The sequence below is a fragment of the Chiloscyllium plagiosum genome, chromosome 9, assembly GCF_004010195.1.
Source record: "Chiloscyllium plagiosum isolate BGI_BamShark_2017 chromosome 9, ASM401019v2, whole genome shotgun sequence".
NCBI classification, from domain to species: Eukaryota; Metazoa; Chordata; class Chondrichthyes; order Orectolobiformes; family Hemiscylliidae; genus Chiloscyllium; species Chiloscyllium plagiosum.
The window spans coordinates 45,503,217-45,527,563 of NC_057718.1; the positions used below are offsets into that span (position 1 = coordinate 45,503,217).

The 24,347-nt window shown below is 38.3% G+C and overlaps 1 protein-coding gene across 3 annotated transcripts in view; it reads right to left on the reverse strand.

Moving 5' to 3' along the window:
* Positions 1-9,783: 9,783 nt before the first annotated feature.
* Positions 9,784-24,347, reverse strand: part of smyd2a (SET and MYND domain containing 2a) — a 58,097-nt gene continuing 43,533 nt past the window's right edge. Inside the window, exons 8-12 of one of the 3 annotated variants that reach the window (XM_043695833.1) lie at positions 22,769-22,879; positions 19,820-19,940; positions 16,520-16,694; positions 12,992-13,100; positions 9,784-10,078 (exon numbers count right to left, since the gene is read on the reverse strand). In XM_043695833.1, the coding sequence (XP_043551768.1) occupies positions 9,998-10,078; positions 12,992-13,100; positions 16,520-16,694; positions 19,820-19,940; positions 22,769-22,879 (597 nt within the window). In that variant the 3' untranslated portion in view covers positions 9,784-9,997. Of the gene's footprint in view, positions 10,079-12,991; positions 13,104-16,519; positions 16,695-19,819; positions 19,941-22,768; positions 22,880-24,347 lie in introns of all 3 variants that reach the window. The other 2 variants (XM_043695832.1, XM_043695834.1) reach the window with 2 other exon arrangements.

The window sequence follows — 24,347 nt, forward strand, 5'->3', positions numbered from 1 at the left end:
CAAAAACTGGTTTGCATAGTTATATTTGCAATTTTGAGCTAATTATTACCATCTATTTTTAACAGCAATAACACAGTGATAATTTGTTAGATTACTTTGATTGTTTAATATGAAAACAATGGCAACACAAACTTTAACCTTTTTGAACATCTATTCTCCTTGACACTTTATGCTTCTTGGCATGATTGCAAACATTTTGGATGCAGTTACAGACCACACCCTCAAGGTGGCAAAGTTTCCAGGAATATAGGACAGATTTATAACCACAGCAACATCAGAGCTCGTGTATTAATAGAAGCTGTATGGATATCCCCGGTATTTTGGTGGTTTCACTGGTGATTAGTGACAGGATTGAAAGAGATACTATTCCCATAAATAGCAGGAGATTCTGCGGAGAGATTGAGACATCTGACTGTGGCACCGTCAGCACTGTGTTGACATTTCACTTTGATTAGTGTTATTTCGCTATTTTTAAGGTAATCTTCCACATTGCAACCTGTTAGGAATTCTCAGAGTTAATATTCAGCAGCTGCTGGTAATTGGAGGAATGAGATATATGTCTGGGAAAAGAAAATGTTTCTATATTGGGAGTTAATCAGATGTGTGGCTGAATTATTATCTGGCTGTATAATTGTCTGGTCAGTTATTGAGCAAAGAACAGTACATATTTCTGTCAGAGACAAGAGATGAAACTTTGTTACTTGTTCAAAGGAGTAGTAGAATATTGCTTGTATCTTTAAAGACTTAATAAGTAAATGTACCCTGGGTTACGGAGTGGGGCATTGATGGGTATAACAGTTTAAGATTGGAAATATTTAAATAGCATGACATGGTTTATCCCTGTGGAATTCCAGTGAGTTATCAATTTTAGTTTTGCCCATTTTCAGGAATGTTGAATTACTTGCTTGAAGGATAAAAGGAAAATTAGTCATTCGGAGGTATATTCACACAAACACAAGCAACACTACAAGAGGCCTGCAGCATGTTGCTATTATCCAGTTATGATCTGGGTGATGTTTTAAAACAGGAAAATTACTTGAAGTTCTTCTAAAACTTTTATAAAGATGTTTGACCCTTAAACTAGCAACTACCTGGTCCCCTAATTGTAAATGCAGTATTTTTATTCTATGACTAACACACCAGGCTGTTCTTTTTATTATTAAATTGAGTTGTCTGCTAAAGCTGGCTTCAAGCACTAGTATTTATGCTGAGTTGCATGTTACACAGACTTTACTCAAGGAATGAAACTACTGGCAACTCCTACAAACTACAGAAAATGCTGAAAATTCTCATCTGGTAAGGTATCAGCCCTCGGCTCAAACATTAGTCACTCTTTCTCTCTAATGTAAGGTTTAAAGTGCATTGTTTTCTGATGATTATGCAGTATTCAATTTGCGATTCCTCTGATACTGCTGTAGTCGTTACATTTGTGCAACAAGACCTAGAGAACACTAAGATATAGATTGATAGGTGTTAAAAAAAACTCATGGCACACAAGTACCAGGCAATGACCATCTTGCCTCAATGTTCAATAGCAGCACTGAATCCTTCATCATCAAAAGCCTTTGACTAGAAACTGAACCGGTTCAGCCAAAAAAATGCTGTAGCTACAAGACTAGCTCAGAGGCAGGGATTTATGCAGTGTATAACTTATGTTCTGGCTCCCCAAAGTTTGACAAGTATCTGCAATGCGCAAGTCTGTAGTCTGAAGGAGTACTCTCCACTTGCCTGGATGAGTGCTGCTGCAACAGCACTCAAGAAGCTTAACGTAACACATGACAAAGTAGACCGCTTGATTGGCACTGTATCCGGCAACTTAAACATTCAGTGCCACAACCATTGACACACAGTGGAAGCTGTGCGCACCATCTGCAAGATGCATTGTAACAACTTGCAAAGCCTCCTTCAAAAGTATCTTCCACACCCACAATTTCCACCACTTAGAATAACAGGGACAACACATGCATTGGAACACCATCACCAGCAAGTTCTCCTCCAAGTGTCACACCATGCTGACTTGGAATTATATCACCATTCCTTTACTGTCATTGGATCACAGTCCTGTAACTCCTCCCTTCAAGACTGTAGTTCTACGTACACCACATGGACAGCAACCATTCAAAAAGGTGACTTAGTGCTACCTTAGTCAGTTGGGAATGGGTAGTAAATGCTAGCCTGGCCATTGCATTCTCACAAAAGTACAGTTCTGAGTTCTGAAACATTAACTGTTACTTGTACAACAGATACTACCTGTCCTGAGTGCACCCAGCATTTTCTGTTTGTGTTTCAGTTTTTCAGGATTTGCTTTATTTCTTCCTCTACAATCAAATTGAATTGACAGTGTAGGGTACAACAATATGTATATGAATAACATTTTCATCTGCTCTAATATAAAAGAGAAACAAAAATCTCTTCATGTGGAGTAACAGTGTTATTTTAATTTATTTTATATATTCAGTTTAAGTATCCTTTTGAATACTATATTAAGAGGATTAAACAGAAATAACACAAAATGGTCAATTTTATTTCTGAATCTTATTACTTTTTATACAAATAACTAGTGCCAAAAATGAGACATCAGAAGGATATTTTCATTGTTATTCTTTTTACTTTGAAACTTTTTTTTTGCAGTAACTATATTTGCCTCTGCACTGCAGAGAAAAAGATGTTTACATAGCTGGAGGTTAAGTCCAATTTAAAATTGATTGTTGAGTTAATGTTTGTAATATGGTCATTCCTATAAATATTAGGACAAATTATTTTGGTCTCTGGGAAGGTCTTTTCTTAATTGTAAGGGGAAAACTAGTTTGATTCATTATTATGTTGCATTTCAATAAGGATTTATAAATAAACGTTATCTGTTCATGAACAATTCTATAAATTATTTCTTGCACATCAGTGATAGTGTTGAGTGATTTAAAGAAATATACTGAAGCATCAAACGATCCTCATCAATAGAATCATGGAATAGATTTATTTTTTTTAATCTTGATGGCAAAATATTGCACCAGTTTTATAAAGGTTAATAAAGGTGGCAGAGGTAGAGAATAGGGACTGACTAAAGTAAGCCAGATAGGCCATAATAGCTATTCGCGTACTACTGGGTCACTTCTGTGACTAGGTATTCATACCTTCATGTTGATGGAATGGATCACACAACTTTGATAGTTAGACATTGGGCAGAGAATTCTTTTAGCATGATGGTACAATAAGTTATTTAAATTTTAGTAGGCAAATGACTTTTTTTATTAGTGGTAGGGAAAGAAGATAAGCTCCCAACAACTTTACAGAGGGGATGGTGCTCCAATTACAAAATATACTTATGTGGAAATAACATTAGAAAACTAACTTTAAATAACTTTGAGATGACATAACCTATGAGCAAAAGCCGAAGAAAGCCACCTGCATCTGTCACCACCAGATACAAAAATGATCAAGTAACAATGTCAGAAATTGTATAATTTTTAGAATTGAAAAGAAATAATGTTAATAAAAAAAATATAGTCATTGGCAAAAATAAATGGAGATATTTTGAAGATTTGAATGTAAAATAATACAAAAGATGAAAGCTGAGTGAACGTGCTATAATCCCTTCCTTAATCACTAACGTTAAGTTTAATCAAAATTCAGTTTGGAGATTAAACAAGTTGTAAGTCTGGATTGTGCTATTTCAGTTTTAGTCAGGGTGCTGGGTACTAGTATGTAAACTAAATGTGTGACATATAGGCTCTGAAATTCCTGGAGTGCCATGCTATGCTGCTTATTACCCTGTAAGGACTGCTAGGATTAATAGGAAGGCACCTGATTCTTATGGGGCAGATGTGCATTAGCACTACAAGAGGCAAATTGCTGATGCCTACTACATGCAGTTTGAAAATTCAGGGTCTGCCTATCATGGGATGGCATAGTCAGCAAAGCTCTGCTCCTCTTTGCAAATCGGGCCATTTGCCTTCCAATACCCTGTGTAAGAAAATAATTGAAAAATGTTCCCCTGTTCTGTATCCATTGGGTGTTACTCATTTTCATCCAGTTGAAAACTTATGCCGTAAATCACTTAATATATTGACCTCTAAAAATATTCAGGTTGTGACAAGTTAGAATTATGCAACATTAGGAGTCACAGCATAGACTCAGCTCCCTGGTAATTTGCCCTGTAAGATTCCACTCTTTAGCAAGGCATTTGGAAATTACCGATGAAAACGGAGTCTCGCTAAAATTATGATAAGTGATAGACAGAAGCCCCAAGGAAGTTCAGGGTTGTAGCTCAACCGAATATTTTAGATTAGCCTAAACTGTGTGTTGGTTATCAGTAATCAACAGTTGAAAATATATTTCTCAGACCACCTCCTAGCAGCTAAATTTCACAGACAGTGCTTTATAGTTGAAGGGAGAAAGAAAGGAAGAATGGAATAACTTTGAATGGTTTAGATGCACACAATATTCAGTGGATTGATGAGAAGTAAATTCACAATTATCAGATTTAATAAAAACCCTTCTCGGAAAACTATTTTTTAATTGACTAATCTAAGATGGCTGGCTGACTGTGACTTTGCAAGCTCCTTCCACTGACTAATACTGTTAAATTATATAAATACACAAATTAAGATCAGTTAACAGGATGGATTAAAAAGTCCAGTCTGAGTTTTTAATATGCTAATATCCATATTGTGTTTCAGTATTTTTTTGGCTTTTCAATATTGCTAAGGTATGAATTGTTGGAACACGTACTGTTAAACAATATTCTATATTGATTGCCAAATGATTGCCATACCTGAAATTGCAACACATTTGTTGCGATACCTATCGCATATTGTATTTGATGTTTGGAAATGCTGAATGGTTGGTTGGTTGACCAATTTTTAACATTGTTCTGATTCTCGACTTAATATGTTACGAGCAGTAATCAAGCGCCAAAACCTGTTTGTTTGTTGCTTTTTGTTAAAATACTTTTGAATGTACACATTTTTTAATGCCTCTGTGATGTGTCTTAGGACTCTTTAACATGTTAAAGGCGCTTTTTTTATATTTATATATGAATAAATGCATTTATCACTGTAGGTTTGAGGTGCAACCAGAATCCTTTTCAATTTTTGGCTTAAACTTTGACCAGCTAATTATATTCAAAGTTACTTAGGCCCAATTGGAAATCAGGTGCTGCACAGTTAGCTGTGTATTATTGCCAAAATATTAGGATACTTACCACAAGAAGCTCTGGAAATCTTATTTAAAACAGCAAGTTTAAAAGTGGTCATGCAAGACCAATATAAAATCATTAATTTATCTTATAAAAATAAAATCATGACAACAACTTTGCTATAAAACAAGTACAAAATTTGTTGTACACTACATGGAGTAGGAGTGAAATTTGTCTTCATATAACTATATCTCACCTTGTTTGTGTCAGCTTTAAATGTACCAACTAACTCTTTCTTATATAAAACTGGAAAGAGCTTCATGCTGGAATTCACCAGAAGGTTGAACTGACCACACTTACTTCATTTAACTACTGACAGAATGGACGCGATTTAATAAATTTACTAAGTCCATTTTGTATTACAAGTATTCTGAATTGATAGGTGTTGAATTAGGGAATAAACATGTTGTTTATAGGGAACATTCCTGTCATATTCTTTGATACATATGGACATTTACCTAAGCTGTGAATGCAAGTCAGTAAGACTTACATTCATTGTGTTAAGCATGCTGGTCCCTATCTTTACCAAGTAGCATGTTGCCATCAATTGCCAAATTCAATTGATACACACCCGATTTCACTCATTAGTAATGAAACTAGCACGAAGTTCAGAACTAGAGATGCACATTTACTTGGATTAAAAAAAAACTAATGCAGTATGAGTGATAACTATTGTAGTAACTGGTTCCCTAGATCTGTTGAAAGGATATTTTTGAACATTTTAAGGTTCAAAGGTACATAATGAACAACGATCTTAATTTTGCCTTAGTGATCTCTTAGGACAATGCCCATGTAGTTTCTACTAATTTCCCGTAGCTTCCCCAGATATCAACTGGACAGTTTGTTATTTTAATCTCTGGCCACATGCAGTTAATTTTTAGCAACGTGGTGATACTGGATTCAATTGAAATAGCTACTTGTTCTAAATCACTGCTCTGCATTTCATTTGGAAATAAACCTTTAATTAGCACAAAAAGCCTGCGTGTGTTATACTAACTCAGTGAAAGAGCATCTGCCGTTATAAATTATATTTGGGCCCTATTGTGTGTATATGCCTGAAAAATATGTAACTTTGTGATAGAAAGTTTAAGTCCATACCATACAATTGCAACAAAACAATGGTTTTAACTACAATGAGTAGAATTGTCCTAATGTTCTGTTTAAACTATCTTCTGCTTGAAAACTAACAGCATGCTTATCAGAATACATATACCTGATGTAATAAGTGTATAAGCTTTTGTTTCCAGTTTGTATAAAACTGTGATACTACATGACAGTATTTTACATTTGATCTTGCTGCCTGTTATTTTTGTGGATACTGAGACCATTCAGCATTGCTTCACATGACTCATCAGAACAAAATTATCACTTGTTTCCTGTGTAAATAATTATTTTGTATATGCTTTTCAGTGATAAATTTTCCTTATGAATGTATCAAACATTTTGTAAAAGATTGTCTATCATTCATATACACAATAAAGCATTTTTTCCAAAAATTCCACTGTTCACAATAAGGATGGTAATCTCAATGTATCAGTGTTGACAGCTTCCAATACACACCTTAAAGTTTACTGATCAAACCACATCAGGCAATAGCAGAACTATAGTGCAGTAGAGCAAAATGAACAACATATGCTAATGCATTACTAACACTATCTGAAACTGCATGATCCTGTTGCAAGACGAGGGTTTTTTTGTGTTTACAACTTGTGCAATTGGCAATTTATTCAACTTTCATGGACCAGGGCAAGTGTCTGTTTACATTCACCCAAAAACTGCAAGCAATCAAAGAATCCCACTCGAGGTAATTTACTTGAATGCAATTAAGTTGTGTGGAATTGTTTGCGAAACTTCATTGTACAAATTTGCTTGAATTATTACTGCCAATAGGAACTCTAGGCGCTGAAAGCTGTGCTGGAATAAGGTCTTCAAATACTGCTTCATTTTGTTTGATCTTAAACTTTATTTGTTCAGTATCAGTTGATTCTGTATATGATCAAACTGCAGTGTTGTTGATACTGCAATTAGTTAATTCTTCATCTCCTTGGTTAGACTACAACTACACTGTAATCATTTTAGGACAATTCATTTATTGTAATGTGGCAAATTACAAATTTCTTCAGAGCTCACCACCATGAAGATGGTCAGCCTGTGTAAAAGTATTTTGACTTTCACTCTGACCTATTTGTCTGGATTGTTGTTTGCCTGCTACACACAAAGAAAATTCAAGCACAAAGCATAGGAATTTAGCAATGCAAAAAAGCAAGTGGTAATTCCATTGCTAAATTTGTTGGGAGCTATTCTTTCCTTCTCTCCAACCACAGAACATTACAGCGCAGTATGTGGAACCAATCTGAAGCCCAACTAACCTATACTATTCCATTCTCATCCATATGCATATCCAATGACCAGTTAAATGCCCTTAAAGTTGTTGAGCCTACTACTGTTGCAGGCAGTGTGTTCCATACCCCTACTGCTCTGAGTAAAGAAACTATCTGGCGGCATGGTGGCTCCGGCAGTGGTTAGCACTGCTACCTCACAGCGCCAGGGACCCGGGTTAGATTCCTGCCTCAGGTGACTGTGCAAACTCCATATAGACAGACATTCTCCCAGTGTCTGTGTGGGCTTCCTTCGGATGCTCTGGTTTCCTCCCACAATCCAAAGATGAGCAGGTCAGGCAAAATGGCTATGCTAAATTGCCTATAGTATCAGATGCATTTGTCAGGGGTAACTGTAGGGGAATGTTCTGGGTGGGTTACTCTTTAGGGGGTCAGTGTGGACTTGTTGGGCCAAAGGTCCTGTTTCCATACTGGAGGGAATCTAATCTAACCTGCCTCTGACATCTGTCCTATATCTAATCATCCCTCAATTTAAAGCTATGTCCCATCGTGCTAGCTAGTCATCACCATCCTCGGTGAAACGCTGTTGGGAAACTCTGTTTCTAATCTATATATTCAAGCGACATCATACCTGGTCAGTGATCAGCACCATGTTCTTAAGTTCTTCAGCAGCCTTTGCTGCAATTGCAGGCAGACTTAGCCAAGGGTCACTGCTGGCAAAGAGATGTGGCTGAAGACTTAGCCAGTACCAGCAGTTCGTACAGATTGCTGATAAATCCAGAGAATCAATTTCTATTTATTCTTGAGCCACTTGGTTTTGTTGTGCACAGAGGAGCCTAAACTAAACTCTATACACATGGAAAAACAATTTTTATTCAAAATGCAGGTGTCTTTCGTTTTCCTGTCAAATTCACACAGAAACCTACAAGTCGTCCTTGAACTAGCTGAAAAGCTTCATTTTCTAATTTGAATAGTCCAGCCTAACAATGCATATTTTCAAAGGTTCAGGTAGGGGAAGTTTGAATAATTGATTGATAGCATCTTGTGAAAAATAGGCCAGTTGTCCTGCGCTGATCCATGCTAATATTATGCTCCACATTCTGAACAATTATTCATTCGCAAGAACTTTCTGGAACAGTTTCGGCATCCAGACAATCCAAGCAGAATTGGACAGAACAAAGTGCATACTGTGTAAGAAACAGGCAATTTTCTTCTGCTTAAATTAACTAACTGGTCTGCACTGGGAGCTGGAGAGAGTCTTGGTCTACAGGCTAGTTTTTTTAAAAAAAAAATCTTGTGCCTTCAAATACAGGGAATGCACAAGAGGCCATAATTAGAGTAGGACAGATATCCATTGTGAACTGGTGTAGAGTTGTAAACAGATTACTAAGAGATAGGCCATGCAAGAATTTGGAAGCAATGATGGAAATTCAGATGTTGCTAGACCAGGAACCAAAAAGTCAGTCAGCATGGGAATAGGACTTCCTGCAAACTACCATTCTCCCAGTTTCCACTCTTACCAATGCCCCTAATTTGAGTGGAACATGATCAGCTCAAATTGTCACCATGGTCACCCTTATCAGACCATCACCCACAAAACAGAACTTCTGCCTAGAGAGATCCATTCCTGGGTGCCACTACAATTCATTGGGCCAGATAAAGCAGTTTAGTAGATTGTTAACCTGGACATGAAACAATACCTGCTCCTCTAGTCATATGAATAAATACACTCTCCAAATTAGGAGGTATTACTATGCAGCCAGCATGTGCATGCTACACAGGGCTTTACTATGCCTCTTAAGTCTATTTTTTTCTACTATGATGAATTTACTACCCAAGCCATGAGTTTCCAAACTATGGGACATTACTCCTTGAGAAACCAGGGTCAGAAGTAGGTTCCTTCTCCAAGGGAACAGCACTGAGGCAGAACAGCCCCCGAGATCAGCTCGGATTCAGTAACGTCAGAGTGTAATTTGTGTGTCACTACAGTTTGATGGTTATAGCCCAAAGAAATCATTTGCCTCAGTGCCAGAGCACCACCTATCCACAACACCCCCAGCTCAGGCTCTCAATTCCACCCCCCACATTAGAATTACCCCTCTACTTTTTTCCTAAACTTACTCCTTTTATACAATATGGCAACAGAACTGCATGCAGTGTAGTCTAACCAATATTGTTTTTCCTTTTCAATTTGAATTCAGTTTTGAAGATACTTGTAAGTGAGAAGGTTCTATAAATTAATAGTATCCACATGATTCAAAGCTTTTACAACATTTATTGTAATGTGCATTTAAATATTAAAAACAAAAATAAAAATAGCATTCCTGTGATCTTCATGCTATTATTTTCAGAATTGTTCATATCCACGCCAACTGATCTGAAGTGATCAGTTTGTTGACAGATACCAGCATACACACAGTCTCATATTGTGATTGCAAGGAATTGAAGTATCAAAGGAAACCATTCATTTTCCCTCCAGCTCTTTCTGAATTTCAAGAACATATGGATGATCCTTGCCATGCGCCACTTCCATAATGGTCAATGCCTGTGAACGAAAAGGCAAGTTTAAGTCAGTTAGCATTTCTTGCAAGATCCATTCTAAAACATGGCTCTTAAAAAAAAAAAGAGGGAAACTAAAATTTTACAAGCTATTGTAATTACATGATACGAAAATGAATAATTACAAACATTCATGTTAGAAAGATTGTTTCAAAATTCAAAAGTTTTTTTATTAAAGAAACAGGTCAGCTATTACAACACAGCTAAAAAATTAAAACAAGCATTTCTAAAAAAAAAATGTAATTTATAACATTCTAACTGCTTCTGTACTTTACTGATATGGAAGGGACAATTAAGCCTTGAATAAAACAAAACAAATTGCTGGACAAGCTCAGCAGGTCTGGCAGCATCTAACGTTTTGGTTGAATGACCTTCCTCAATTCTGAAGTGTTCCTCGAGTGGAAAGGTTAACTCTGATTTTTCTCTCCACAGATGCTGTCAGACTTGCTGAGCTTTTCCAGCAATTTCTGTTTTTGGTTGATTTACAGCATCCGGGTGCTTTCAGTTTTTATTTACGAAACTTTGAATGAGGTCTTTAAATTTTTAATGATACTTGAGAGAGATTTGATATTTGAAAACAAACCTGCATCTTACAACAGAAAAGCAGAGTTACTGGGGTCAGGGAGGGTCCCAGCGGACTGGAAAATTGTTAATGTAAACCTGCTGTTTAAAAAGGGAGTAAGGCAAAAGACTGGAAATTACAAGGCAATTAGCCTGAATTCGGTCTTTGGCAAGATTGTGGAGTCCATTGTGAAGGATGAAATTTCCAAATACTTGGAAGTGTATGGTAAAATAGAGCAAAGTCAGCATGGTTTCATCAAAGGGAAGCCTTGCCTGATAAATCTGGTAGAATTATTTGAGGAGGTAATGAGCAGGTAGATTAAGGAGAGCCAATGGATATTATCTACCCAGACTTCCAGAAGGCTGTGCAGGAGGCTGTTGAGCAAGATAAGGGCCATGGTTTACAGGCAAGGTACTAGCATGGATAGAAGCTTGGCTGTCTGGCAGAAAAGAGAGGGTGGGGATATAAGAGTCCTTCTCAGAATGGCAGCCGGTAACAGGTCAGTGATCCACAAGGGTTAGGTGATGGGACCACAACTTTTCACTTTATTCATTAAGTAATCTGGATGAAGGAACAGAGGGCATTCTGGCTAAGTTTGCAGATGATACAAAGATAGGTGGAGAGACAGGTCGCATTGAGGCGGCAGGGAGGCTGCAGAAAGACTTAGGTTAGGAGAGTGGGCAAAGTGGCAAATGGAATACAGTGTGGGGAAAGTGCAAGGTCATGCACTTTGATAGGAAGAATAGAGGCATGGACTACTTTCTAAATGGAGAGAAAATTCAGGAGATCTGAAGTGCAAAGGAATTTGGAAGTCGGAATCTGGGATTCTGGAAAGTAAACATCTAGTAGTTAGGAAGTGAAATACAAAAGTTGGCATTTATTATTTAGAGAGGACCGGAATATAAAAGCAGGGATGTACTCTTGAGGCATTATAAAGTTCTGGTCACATTTAGAGTATTGTGATCAATTTTGTGCCCCATACCTCCAGAATAATGGGTCTGGAGAAGGGCGAGGAGGTGGTTCAAGAGAATGATCCAAGAAATGAAAGGTTTAACATATGAGGAACATGGAAGGACTCTGGGCCTATACTCGATGGAGTTTAAGAGGATTGGGGGGGGGGGGGGTTCTAAGTGAAAATTATAGAATACTGAATGTTGCACAAAGTGGACATTGAGAAGATTTTTCAATTGGCAGGAGGGACTAGGACCCAAGGGCACAGCCTTAGAGTAAAGGGAAGACCCTTTAGAACAGAGAGAAGGGGAGATAAGTCTTCAGTCAGAGAGTGGTGATTCTATGGAATTCATTGCCACAGAAGGCTGTTAAGGCCAGGTCATAGAGTATACTTAAGACAAAGATGGATAGGTTCTGGATTGTCAAGGGGATCAACGTTTACAGGGAGAAAGCAGGAAAATGGGTTTGGAGAAACCTATCAGCCATGATTGAATGATACAGCAGACTCAACAGGCCAGATGGCCTAATTTCTGCTCCTGTGTCTTATGGTACCCAAGATGCTAGAAATATGCAGCAAGCCTTATGTGGATGGAAACAATTTAATTCATGTTGATGTACTTCCATCAAGCTCAGGGTTTCTTTTGGGATAACTGGGGTTTTGAAGGAGGGAGGGAGTGTTCTGTTTTGAGACATATCTGGCACAACTTGTGCAGCTCAACTTTATTAGCCATCATTCTAAATGAAGTCAAAATTACTGATTCCAATTGCTGGACAAGAACCTTCAAAAAAGTTGTGCAGGCAATGAACTTCATATTAGAATCCTAAACTTTGGTGACTATCAGAAACTAAGTAAACACACAAAAAAAATACACATTTAACTTTATAAACATGGGAGTTAAGATTAGCACGTTTTGAACTGTTGAAATAAAAATAAATTTGTGCAAATTGTTTGATTACAGTTACCCTAAAACCCACAAAGCTCAGTGCATTCTGGCAGAAAATAAAGTGTTACTTTTGTTCAGTATTATTTTCAGTGAAGAAATAAATAGTTGAAGTTCAGAAAAGGATGCACTTTTAGATACCAGTTTCAATGCATTATAAGTTCTGGAAATGCATCTACAGCTTTAATAAGTGATGCACAGTGGGATATTTTCCATCAAGCATTTTGAAAATACTCAAGCCTACATTACACAATATGCATGATCTAACAAAATCAAGGCAGACATAAGTTCAAACTCTTTCTTATCCAGTAATTTAGTTTATGTAAAGTACACAAGAGCTTCCTTTGGAACATTCCTTTAAAAACAAGCCATCAACAACACAAAATATCTGTTATAAAATCAATGCTTGGTGGCAATGAGGAAAGCATGAGGGTAAATTTATTACCTTCCTTAGTGCCTTAGCTCCAGCAGAATGATGTTCCAGGCCCATATATAACCGTCCTAGTTTCAGCCACATTGAAGCAACATTCAGAGAATATGCTGGATAATGTTTACTGCTTTAAGAAAAAAAAAGCAATATTTTTTTTAAAGCTTCAAAATTAAGATGCTAATTTTCTTCTGCCCTCCTTTCATTCTCAATCTGTATATTAGCAACTGGGAGTTGAGAGTGGGATAACCCCAAGGATTCTAAAAGCTTCCAACTGCAAGGCAAGCTTCTAATCCCAAATTCTCCCCACTACAAGAAGAACACCTCCTTCCACCTCCACATTAATCTTTACCATCCCTCGCTTAGCCCAGCTCTTTCTAAAGCTTCAGTCATGCCTGTCAAAGTTTGAACGTGCTATTGCTCCTCTGCCAACTTCTCATCCCCCATAAACTTCAACAAATCCAAAGTTCCAGTCTTTGCCTCAATTCATAACAAACTTTGATCAGAACTGCACATTACTCTCCAAACTCAATGTTTTCTCATCCCAAAAGGCTTACATTGAAAAGAAAATCATAGAAGTTTTCAATTCCTCTATGGCCTCACCGCTCCTCCTTTGCTGTTTTTTTATCTGCAAAAACGCTACTCCATCTAACTCTGTAGCATGTGCATTTCTCACTCACTCCAGCCCTCTATTGTAGCTGAAGGCATGGCCAACGTTCAGAAATTAAACACACTCATCCTCTCCACCAAGATCTGTTCTTAAGATTGTCTGTGAAACATCTTTTCAAGAAAGATTTTAATCACTTTCCTGACCATCTCCTTTTAGTTAGACACCCTTATATAGTTTTCAGCATTAGAAACAATTGTTACTGATGAAACAATATTTAAGTTTTCAAGTAAAATATCCCTGGCATTGTTGAAGTGTCTCAGTGGATAAATGTGTAATCTTTTTTATAGTCACTTAAATCTAAAAGGTCAAAATCATTTCAAACACATTGGATGAAAGACTGATAAAATAATTTTCTCTCACAAATCTTAATTCAGGTGTTAAATGAATGGGTCACCATTTCACAAATATATCTATAATCAGAGCTCAAATTAAGAATTCCAATTGGAAAGAAAGGCTGATGTGGAAAATCCAGATGCTCAAAGATAACAGCAAGTGCGTTTATTTTTCTTACAGATGTGCACACAGTGGAGAAGGTTTTATCCAGACCGTGCTGTATGACTCTGATGGTTAACCAGACCTGGAAATGCAGACTTTTATGAAAAATGTTGTACCATCAAAAAGCCAAATCCATCAGCAGTGCACATCAGGAAATCATGGCACATCATGTTTTCATTTTACTGAGAGCATAGTTAAGTTTAGTTCACTCATGGATTCCCAAAGTGTTTCCAGTGAGTGAACATCCAATTTGCAAGCTCAGCTTTCTGAAATTTGTCACAGAATCTCAGTGCAGAAGGAGGCCATTTGCCCCCCCCAAGTCTGCATCAATGCTTGAAAGATCATCCCGCCCTATCCGGTAATCCTGCAGTTAGCATGCTCACCCACCTAACCTGCACATCCTTGGACTCTGTCTTTGACATTAGGAGGAAAAATAAAGAAATGAATCTTCATAATGTAGAATATTACAGAACAATATCCCAACAGAAAATCTGAGTTAGTCAGTCGCAATGACTTATTGCGTAATAGAAAATTAGACTCAGACACAATAATAATGCTCTGTATTATACATTATTCCAGTATTCATCTTCAGGGCCAGGATCCAAAGTCAAAATCAGTCTTCATTCATAAAGAAGGTCACATATTAAAATCTGCAGTTTTTGCTATAATCAAATATTCAGGTTTATTAAAAGTAAATGGTAATGTGCAACCATACATCAATACAGTCACTAGATTGTAGTATTTAAATTGACGACTCCTTGGCTCAGAAAGTGTCAGTTTCACGAAGTTTCTGCAATGGAAATGCTTGCAGGGCACAACGAACTGAACTGCCAAACATATTTCTCAATCACTGGTAGGATATGTTTGATGACAGTTCTGTGCACAGTCAAGGGCTACCTGCAAGTATATTTTGCAATTACAATATTCAACTAATTGTAGGATTCAAAAACACTGTCTGCAATAAACACACTCAGCCCTCGGGTGTGATAATAACCTCAAAATAGTCTGTTTCTGTCTTCTTCAGATTTAAATTGCTTTGAACAGCTGAGAGGACTGAGAAGGAACAATGTTAGCCTTGGGAAATGGCAATAGACAGTTTTAAATAGGGTGAAGTGTAAAATGGACTATCATTTGTTGAATGATAATGTGACAGCTTCCATGCCACCAATTTGATCCTGATTGTACATTTTGTCTCAAATGTAATTAACAGCAGAAAACGGAAAGGAATATCCTTTAGGGAAGGAAACCTGCCATCCTTACCCAGTTTGGCCTACATGTGACTCCAGTCCCTGCAGAAGGATACTGCCTTCTGTAGACATCACCGTCACAATGCCTCCCCAGGAGCTTTCTGCCACATCAGGGTACCCATAATTTCCTGCACAAAGCAACAGCATCCAGGATGCGAGAATCAAAAAGTGGTTAAAATGTGATAATACCAGGTACGACCAAATTGAATGACCAGATCCACTTTTTAAAAGAAGAAAAAAAAAAATGCTTGTCTAGAAAGTTTTAAATACAACTACAATCTACTGCTGAGGACAAAAGAAAAAGTATGTTACAACAACAAATTAAATTTATCTAAAACAGGAGCAGCTTAGAGCCTGAAGACAAGGCATCACTTGATGGGTACTGTGACTGTGCCTGCTTTGTAGACAAAAGAGAAACATGAAGGATAGAATGTTCAGTATAATTTACTTTTCCTCATCTTGACTGTGCATTAAGAAAAGGGCAGGCAGCTAATTATTTGATGAGGTGCAAAACACCCCCTCCCTCCACATGGAAGAGCACAGAGCCTGGTGCATCGCTGTCACATTTCGAAACTTGCCACACATAAGTGCAGACACAAATCCACCTCTACCATGGAAAGCTTCCTGAGAACCTGGGTCTGTTTATTTGGCTCATCACAAGTTATTTTCCACATCTAGCTTGTAGGCCATTTTCTCTCTACACAGGAAATCCAAACAGAGCTCCCTGGCTTACATTTTCACAACTCCACGGCTCCCTAATTTGAAATCACCTGCATTTTCTGTCATGCTTGCCAATACAAAAATATACAACATCTTAGCACGAGGAGAGTCTGCTGCTCCCTTCTGGCTACCTGAATGTAGGCTCCCCTCATGGAAATTGCTAGTCATTAGATATAAATAAAGTAGTTATTACATTTTTAAAATTAAGTGCTCTGTAAAAGTAATGTGGTTGCATTATACTGCACCATGCAACAATTTAGGATTAAATTTGCACTGTACACAAGTGACTCATGCAGATGTTAAACTATTAATATCTGCTCTAAAACCCAAAGTAAATGAACTATTTTTAGAAATTATCCTGTAGAAAGATTACAAGAAATAAATACTGCATTAACTGTATGTTCTTTCGATCACCTGTAAGGTTTGATTATTTTTTGACCATAGCGCAAGGCTCCATCCCAGTCTTGCATATAAAGGCAGACTCCCATGGCCTGGTACATCATATGCAGCATATAGACATTGTTGTCCTCAAACGTGGAGCCCATCTTATCCAGACTTAACTCGCAGATCTCCAGCAGCTCACTAGGGGGTGCCAGATAGTTAAGAACTGTACAAAAAGAATATCATGGAGCTCAAAGCTATTCTGTAATGAAAGATTAAAACAAATACTTCACTTTGAAAATTCATAGTGCTTCTCTCGCACAAATTGTGTCCTTCACAGTGCTGGGTCTGTACAAGGACATTTCTCTTACTCAGAGAACTTTGGTTGTGGAATCTGTGAAGATGAACTGACAACCCAGAGGAAATAATCCAAGACCTTCAAAACCATTTAAAAACCAAATTCTCTCACTAACATTGAGATCCTGGAAATTATTACTGTTAGAACCAATCATTTCTCATATCCAGGAACACAAAGATATCTCCAATGGTGACAAAAAGTCACTATCATATTGGTCTACATACAATTATTTCCATGTAGTGCAGTCAATTTAATTTGCAAATCTTTTTCCAGTCTGACTCAACACATCTTGCATAACCTCTCAAGTCAAAGTTTCTATCACTTAGATTCATTCTGATACTACACTGCAGCTTTAATATCCTTTGTTTAATCATACACTCAAAACAGCAAACAGCATTAATCATGGCCTGTCACTTTTTGATCCTGTACTCATGTTCGCATGGTCAGAGTGAGGGAGATTTCAGAGCAAGACAGAGACAGAGGTGCTAACTGGAAATTTGCAGCAGAGGGGAATTTAGGTGTTTTAATTAATGTTTACTGAAAGAGAAGCTGAAGGATTATTTTGTATATGTTTTCATTGCGGAGGATACAAGAAATCCCTCAGATGTAGAGATCCAAATGGCTAAGGAGAATGAGGAGTTGAAGGAAATTAGCATTAGCAAGAATGAACTGGAGAAATTAATGGGGCTGAAATGCAATAAAACTGCCAGGATGTGATATTCAAAGTCTGGAGTGCTATGGAAGTGACTACAGAGTGGGTAAGACATTGAGGAATTCTCTTCTAAAATGACTCCTGTAGTTGGAAGGTAACAAGCATCAGCCCGTTATTTAAGGAGAGAGTAAGAAAACAGGGAACTACGGATCTGGTCTTACACGGTATTAGGGATAGTACTAGAATCTATTACAAAGAATGGGGGAAACAGACACTTGGACGAGAATGATCTGATTGCAAACATGCTCACTACGTCAAAATGGGAAATCATTTGTGATGAACTTGAAGGTATTACTAACAAAATTAATGGAACAGTACTATATCCATCAACACGATTTTCTGAAGGCTTTTGATAAAGACTCCACAGGAGACTGGTTAGAAAGGTTAAAGCATGGGATAGGATGTAATGTATTGGCACAGATGAATGATCAATTTCGATCAGTTAGCCAGAGAGCAGAAATAAATGGGTCACTCATGTTAGCAGACTGACGAGTGGGATAGCAGAAGGATCAGTAAACTTGCGGACCCAGCTATTCACAATAAGTATCAATGATATCAAGATGGGATCCAAATGTAACATTACCATACTTGTGGGTGATAAACTTCTAAGTGGGAATGCGTGTTATGAAGATGTGAAGCACCTTCAGGAAGGTTTGGACAGGTGCAGTGAATGAGTTGGAGAGTGATGCTGGAAAAGCACAGCTGGTCAGGCAGCATCTGAGGTGCAGGAGAAATCGACATTTCAAGCACAAACTCTTCATCAAGAACTTTGTAGGTTTAAGTGATATCACCTCTCAGCCCTTGAAACTGTAGAGTACAGGACAAGTTTGCCCAATCTCTCTCCATGGTATAGTCCTACTATCCTGGGAGCAAGTGCAGTTTCCTATGGAGTCTTTATCAAAAGCCCTCAAAATTGAAATATCGATTCTCCTGCTTCTCGGATGCTGCCTGACCAGCTGTGCTTTTCCAGTACCACACTCTGACTCCGACCTCCAGCATCTGCACTTCCTCTCAGATTAAGTGAATGGTCAAGAGCATGGCAGATGGAAAATACTGTGAAAATATGTGAAATTATCCACTTTAATAAGTGAAACAAAATGTGCAAAGTATTTCTTAAATGGCCAGAGATTGGAAGGTACAGACATACAGAGGGACTTAAGCATCCTTCTCAAGATGTCACTGAAGGTTAACGTGCACATTCAGCAGACTGTTAGGAAGCCGAATGGAACGTTAGCTTTTATTGCAAGAGGATCTGCATTAAAGTCTTGCTTCATTGACATAGAGCTTGGTTAGACAGTCTCTGGAGTACTGAGTGCAGTTTTGGCATCCTCATCGCAGGAAAAATATTGTCAGAGACAGTGCAATGAATGCACACTACACTTGCCCCTAGGATAGTAGGACAATGCCATAGAGAGATTAGGCAAACTGGGTCTGTACTCTCCAGTTTCAAGGGATGAGAGGTGATATCACAAACCTACAAAGTTCTTAAATATAGTGATAGACAAGGTGGATACAGGCAAGAGGTTTACCCTGTTTGGGAGTCTAGAACCAGGGGCACCATTTAAAAACAAACGGGGACACCTTTTAGGAGTCTCTGCCCCGGCAGACTATGGGAGCTCCATTTTCCACCTTGTTTAAAATAGAAATTGATATATTTCGGATTATCAACAGTGTACCAGGTTATAGAGATGGTAAAAGGGCACTGAAGTGTTTGATCAGCCAAGAGCATATTGAATGTGCAGGGTGGGCTTGACTGGCCGAATGGCCTTCTCCTGTCCCCATTCGCTCGTTTTGTAAAACCCAAGATACTCAAAAAAAACTTGCCTCATAAGGAATGGTGTTTGAAATAAATGGCTCTCGTCACATTCAGTGGTTGTTCAGTTCGTACCTGCTTTCATGATTTTCCCTCCCACAATTTATCACCTCACTTCTCTACAATCAAAATTACTCCTGCTGCCAATCTGCTCATTGTCTATTGTGCTGGCTCCTGTCTCAAGTTTAGTGTAGTTTTCCTGAATAAGTCTTCGACTTTGTGCCTTCAGCAATTTTTAACAGCTGTTTATTCCCAGGTCCAAATACTATGCACCAGGAACAAGGATAGTAAATAGCTAATATCATACAGGGTTTGAACAGCATTCGGAAATAACTGAAATTAAATAATTAAACACAAGAAAACAGCACCACTGAAATCTGCAGTAGTTTGGTTTTTACAGAGGGGTATGGCGTATGACCAATTCACAGCAAAAATAAAAAAAAAGGATATTTTTGTAATGCTTTGCTCTTCTGAATTCCTCAATTATATTCCGAGCATATTTGATCATGTCCTTGATGACCTCTGGCTTTGGTGGTTCACCATATTTTGTAAGCTCCAACTTTTCTTTATCCTGCAGAGATGGATGGGAATATTTATTTAATATTAAAGACTATTAAACAGTTGAAGTTATAACTTTGTGCAAATTAGCATACTGTATTCACTGCTCGTGATGTCATCTCATCTACACTGGGGAACCAAAGCATAGACTGGGTGACCATTTGTCAGAACATCTCCGTTCAGTTGGAAAGTACAACCACAGCTTTCCAGCCTTTTTGTGTCAAGATGGAGTTCTGCAACATTAGATTGCAATCTCCATCCCTATTTTGTTTTGTTTTCCTCATTTCCTCCTTTATAAAACATTTACTTTGCATCAGGCAGGAAGTCATTCGCCACATTTTGATAGGAGTTATGTCGCAAAATGCTCTTTTGGCAGAGAAATACAAAGGAACATCCCAATGACATGAAAAGCCCTGCACAAATACACATTGCGTCATGGGGCTTGTATCAGAGATATGGATTTGGAGAAATCAACCAAGCAGCCCCTCCAGCCTGCTCAACCACTCAATAAGACCATGGCTAATCTGTTTGTAACTCAAACTTCACTTTCCAATCTACTTCCAAGAACCTTAGATAGATTTTTGCTAAGTAAGGAAAAAATCGATCTCTGCATCTACTTTGCTCAAAAACCTTTTTTTTTGTGGCACCTTGTTAAATGCCTTTTTCAAAACCAAAAAGCAGTGTCCACAAGCTCCCTCATATCCACCGCCCATCACCCCTTAAAAGCACTCCAAAAACTTTGGTGAAACACTGACTCTTCTCAATTATTGAATTTTTCTAAGTGACTTCCTTTAAGAATGATTTTAACACCCTACGAATGACAAATACCAAGCTAACTTGTTCATATTATTTTCATCTCTCATGAAATTTAACTGCAGATGCTGGAATCCAAGGTAGACAAACAGGAAGCTGGAAGAACACAGCAAGCCAGGCAGCATCAGGGAGGTGGAAAAGTCAACGTTTTGGGTGTAACACCTGAAACATCAATTTTTCCACTTCCTGATGCTGTCTGGCTTGTGGTGTTCTTCCAGCCTCCTGCTCAACTTTAAAATTTCAAGCCTCCTTCATTTTTTGAAGAGGCACATTACAATTGCTGCTTGCCGGCCTGATAGAACCTTTCTAGAATCTAGCAAATTGGGCAAAGTTCATGTCAATGCATTGACTACATCATAAGTCACACCTTTTAAAAAAGGGCCTGAGGATGATATCTATCTAGACCCAGGGGCTTAGCCATCTGCAGCTCTATCTGTATGCCCAGTACTTCCCCAGGGATGACAATTTCAAGTTGTTCAACTCTTCCTCCCACCTTTTGCTTTACAGCTAATTAAGGAGATTAATTCATATCACCTATGGTGAAGAGAAAAGCAAAATATTTATTCATAGTGATAAAATGTGCTTTTAAGAGGCATTTATTCTGCCCTGTTTCTCTTGAAAACAAGAAAACCTGGCGTCTGCTCCAGGGAACACAGTAAATAACTTTACATATTTTAAAAAAAAACTACCCAGTCAAAGGATGCATGAGTGGGTGGAGAGACACACGTTTTAGTTTTTTCTTTCAATTGTTGAAGCTGCAATTTTGGAGCTACTGCAAAAGCCAGAGCTAACTTTCTACTGCTGGATTCAGGCTTTTCTGTTTTCTCCTGGACTAGAGATAGCATGCAAGGGGAATCAGTTTTGATGAATTTGCTTTTGCCAAGGGTGTGTTTATGGGATGGTGCTATACTAGAACGGTTGATGAGCAATAATTAAATAATATTATTTTGTAATCAATTCAATAAAAGTTCAGTTTTTTTCTTTTAACTATGGTGCAAGAATAACCGGTTTTGCTTAAAATCTAGTAGTTTGGCGTAATTGAACACAGCACCTTACACATGCCTTTAAATAATGATAAAAGTTAGGGTCTGACCATCTCCTGGTTATGTTTTGAGGGTTTTAGTTTAATCCATAACTTAATTTGTCATTTCTTGGTCATCTATTAACAGGCCATAGGTGTATTTTTTGGGCTGTACATCCAGAGTTTATTCCATTCACTTAGAATCAGTAAATTCAGAAAGTTTTCACCATCTGAGTGGTTGAATTCTAGAGTAATTGTGTCGGGGATAATTACCCTGCAGCTACAAAAACCAAAATGAAAGGGCCATCAACTTCAGCAGCACAAGATTTCATTCTCCAAATATCTAGATAGTGAGAGGTGCAAACTGTACAGTGAGAGCCACCTGGGAAATGGCTGTGATTCACAAGCAACCCGGCAAAGCAGCACTCCCCAGTCACAATAAGGGAAACTAGGAAGAGCTACCAGATACAGAAGATTAAAAGTAAATACAGATACCAGATACTTGTAATTATGAAAGCCAGATCAGTCCATTACAGATTGTAGACCTGTTAATTGTTTGGAAGCCCTTTCCAAAAAAGGTGAAAGGTGTTGAAACCTTGAAGTCAAAATTGAGCTGCTGCAATGCCTTCTGCAGTTGAAGGTTGCTTTTACAGGTGGAATCAGCAAGTAAGGCACATGGCCAAAGTCACATTTAAAGAAATCAAACTGCAGGAGCTGCAAACAGGTTCAGCAAGATCCAAATGCCAACAGCAAAGCCAGGTCACTGGAATGGTCATATCCTGCTCCAGTATCTCGAGAGGCAAGGACCTCCAGGTTTGGAAGGCCTTGCTGCATCCTACATAACATGACAATATTGGTGTTATCCTCAGAGCACAGATGGTGTGGGCTCTGCTCACAGAAAACCAATACCCTGACATGTAACTGCATGAGGGGAGGGAGGGTAGAGAGAGCGAGAGACTAAAAAAAAAAGCAGAAAAGATGATGTGGTTGAAAAAAAAAAAGGTTACCTTTGCTTTTGTTGCACATTCTCTGCAGTCACAAGTGAAGAAATAGGAATCCCTCAGTCGATCCTGTCGATCCTCAGTTGGATACAGAAGATCGATATAACTAGTGAAAATCTGAAAGGTGGCAGATCAAAGAGATGTGCAATGAAAAACTTATACATTCCATAAACCTACAGTTTTATTCAAAAGGGAAAGAGAATCCTTTGCATCATAAGCATCCAAGAAAAATATTATGACTAGACTACTCTATGGCTTAGTACTTTGAGGATGTACAGGTTTTGTTTGAAAGTACTACTCTTTTGGTTCAAGTTGGTTTTTCCTACTGAATAAGCACATGAAGGATTAAATCATAGAACGAGAGAGTCAGATGTGCAGCATGGAAACAGACCCTTCGGTCCAACCCGTCCATGCCGACCAGATATCCCAACCCAATCTAGTCCCACCTGCCAGCACCCGGCCCATATCCCTCCAAAACCTTCCTATTCATATACCCATCCAAATGCCTCTTAAATGTTGCAATTGTACCAGCTTCCACCACATCCTCTGGCAGCTCATTCCATATACGTACCACTCTCTATGTGAAAAAGTTGCCCCTTAGGTCTCTTTTATATCTTACCCCTCTCACCCTAAACCTATGCCCTCTCGTTCTGGACTCCCCGACCCCAGGGAAAAGACTTTGCCTGTTTACCCTATCCATTCCCCTCATGATTTTGTTAACCTCTATAAGGTCACCTCTCAGCCTCCGAAGCTCCAGGGAAAACAGCCCCATATAGTGCAATAATACATTTCTCCAGGGAAAACAGCCCCATATAGTGCAATAATACATTTTTTGGAATTCACATCAGAACTGAAGTTAAAAAAAAATGCACGGAACCCTACCTTAAACTCACCATTCAATGGACTGAAGGGTCTGTTTCCATGCTGTACATCTCTATGACTTTATATAAACCAGATTATAATACCATTTACATACCTGCTTATTTTCAATTTCCACGTTAGGAAAGAAAGCGAGAGTAGAGAAGGAGCAACGCCAGAGTGCAGAGTACAGGGCAACAGGGGATAACAGAATCATAGAATCAGAATCCCTAGAGTGTGGCAGCAGGTCACCAGGCCCATCGAGTTCACACTGACCTGCTGAAGAGCATCCCATGCAGATTCCCCCAACCCTGCATTTCCTACGGCTAATCCACCTAACCTGCACATTTTTAGACTTTGGGAGGAATCTAGAGCACTCAGAGGAAACTCACACATTCACGGGAGAATGTGGAAACTCCACAGAGACAGTTGCCAGAGGGTGGAATCGATCCCGGATTCCTGGTGCTGCGATGCAGCAGTGCTAACCACTGAGCCAACATGTCGCCCTCTAATGAGCGAATGAGCAAAGGACTAATGAGAAAGAAGAGGAGGAAAAAACAAAAGAAAGAGAAAAAATTTTTTTTAAAAAAAAGAGGAAAAAAGGTAAAGTAGAATAAAAAAGACAAAAGAAAAAGATACTTCTGGAGTTCAACCAGAGTTCGGACATGTAGCTCCAGGAGGTGAAAACCTGCTCTCATATACTGTGCTCTAATAAAGTTCACTTGAA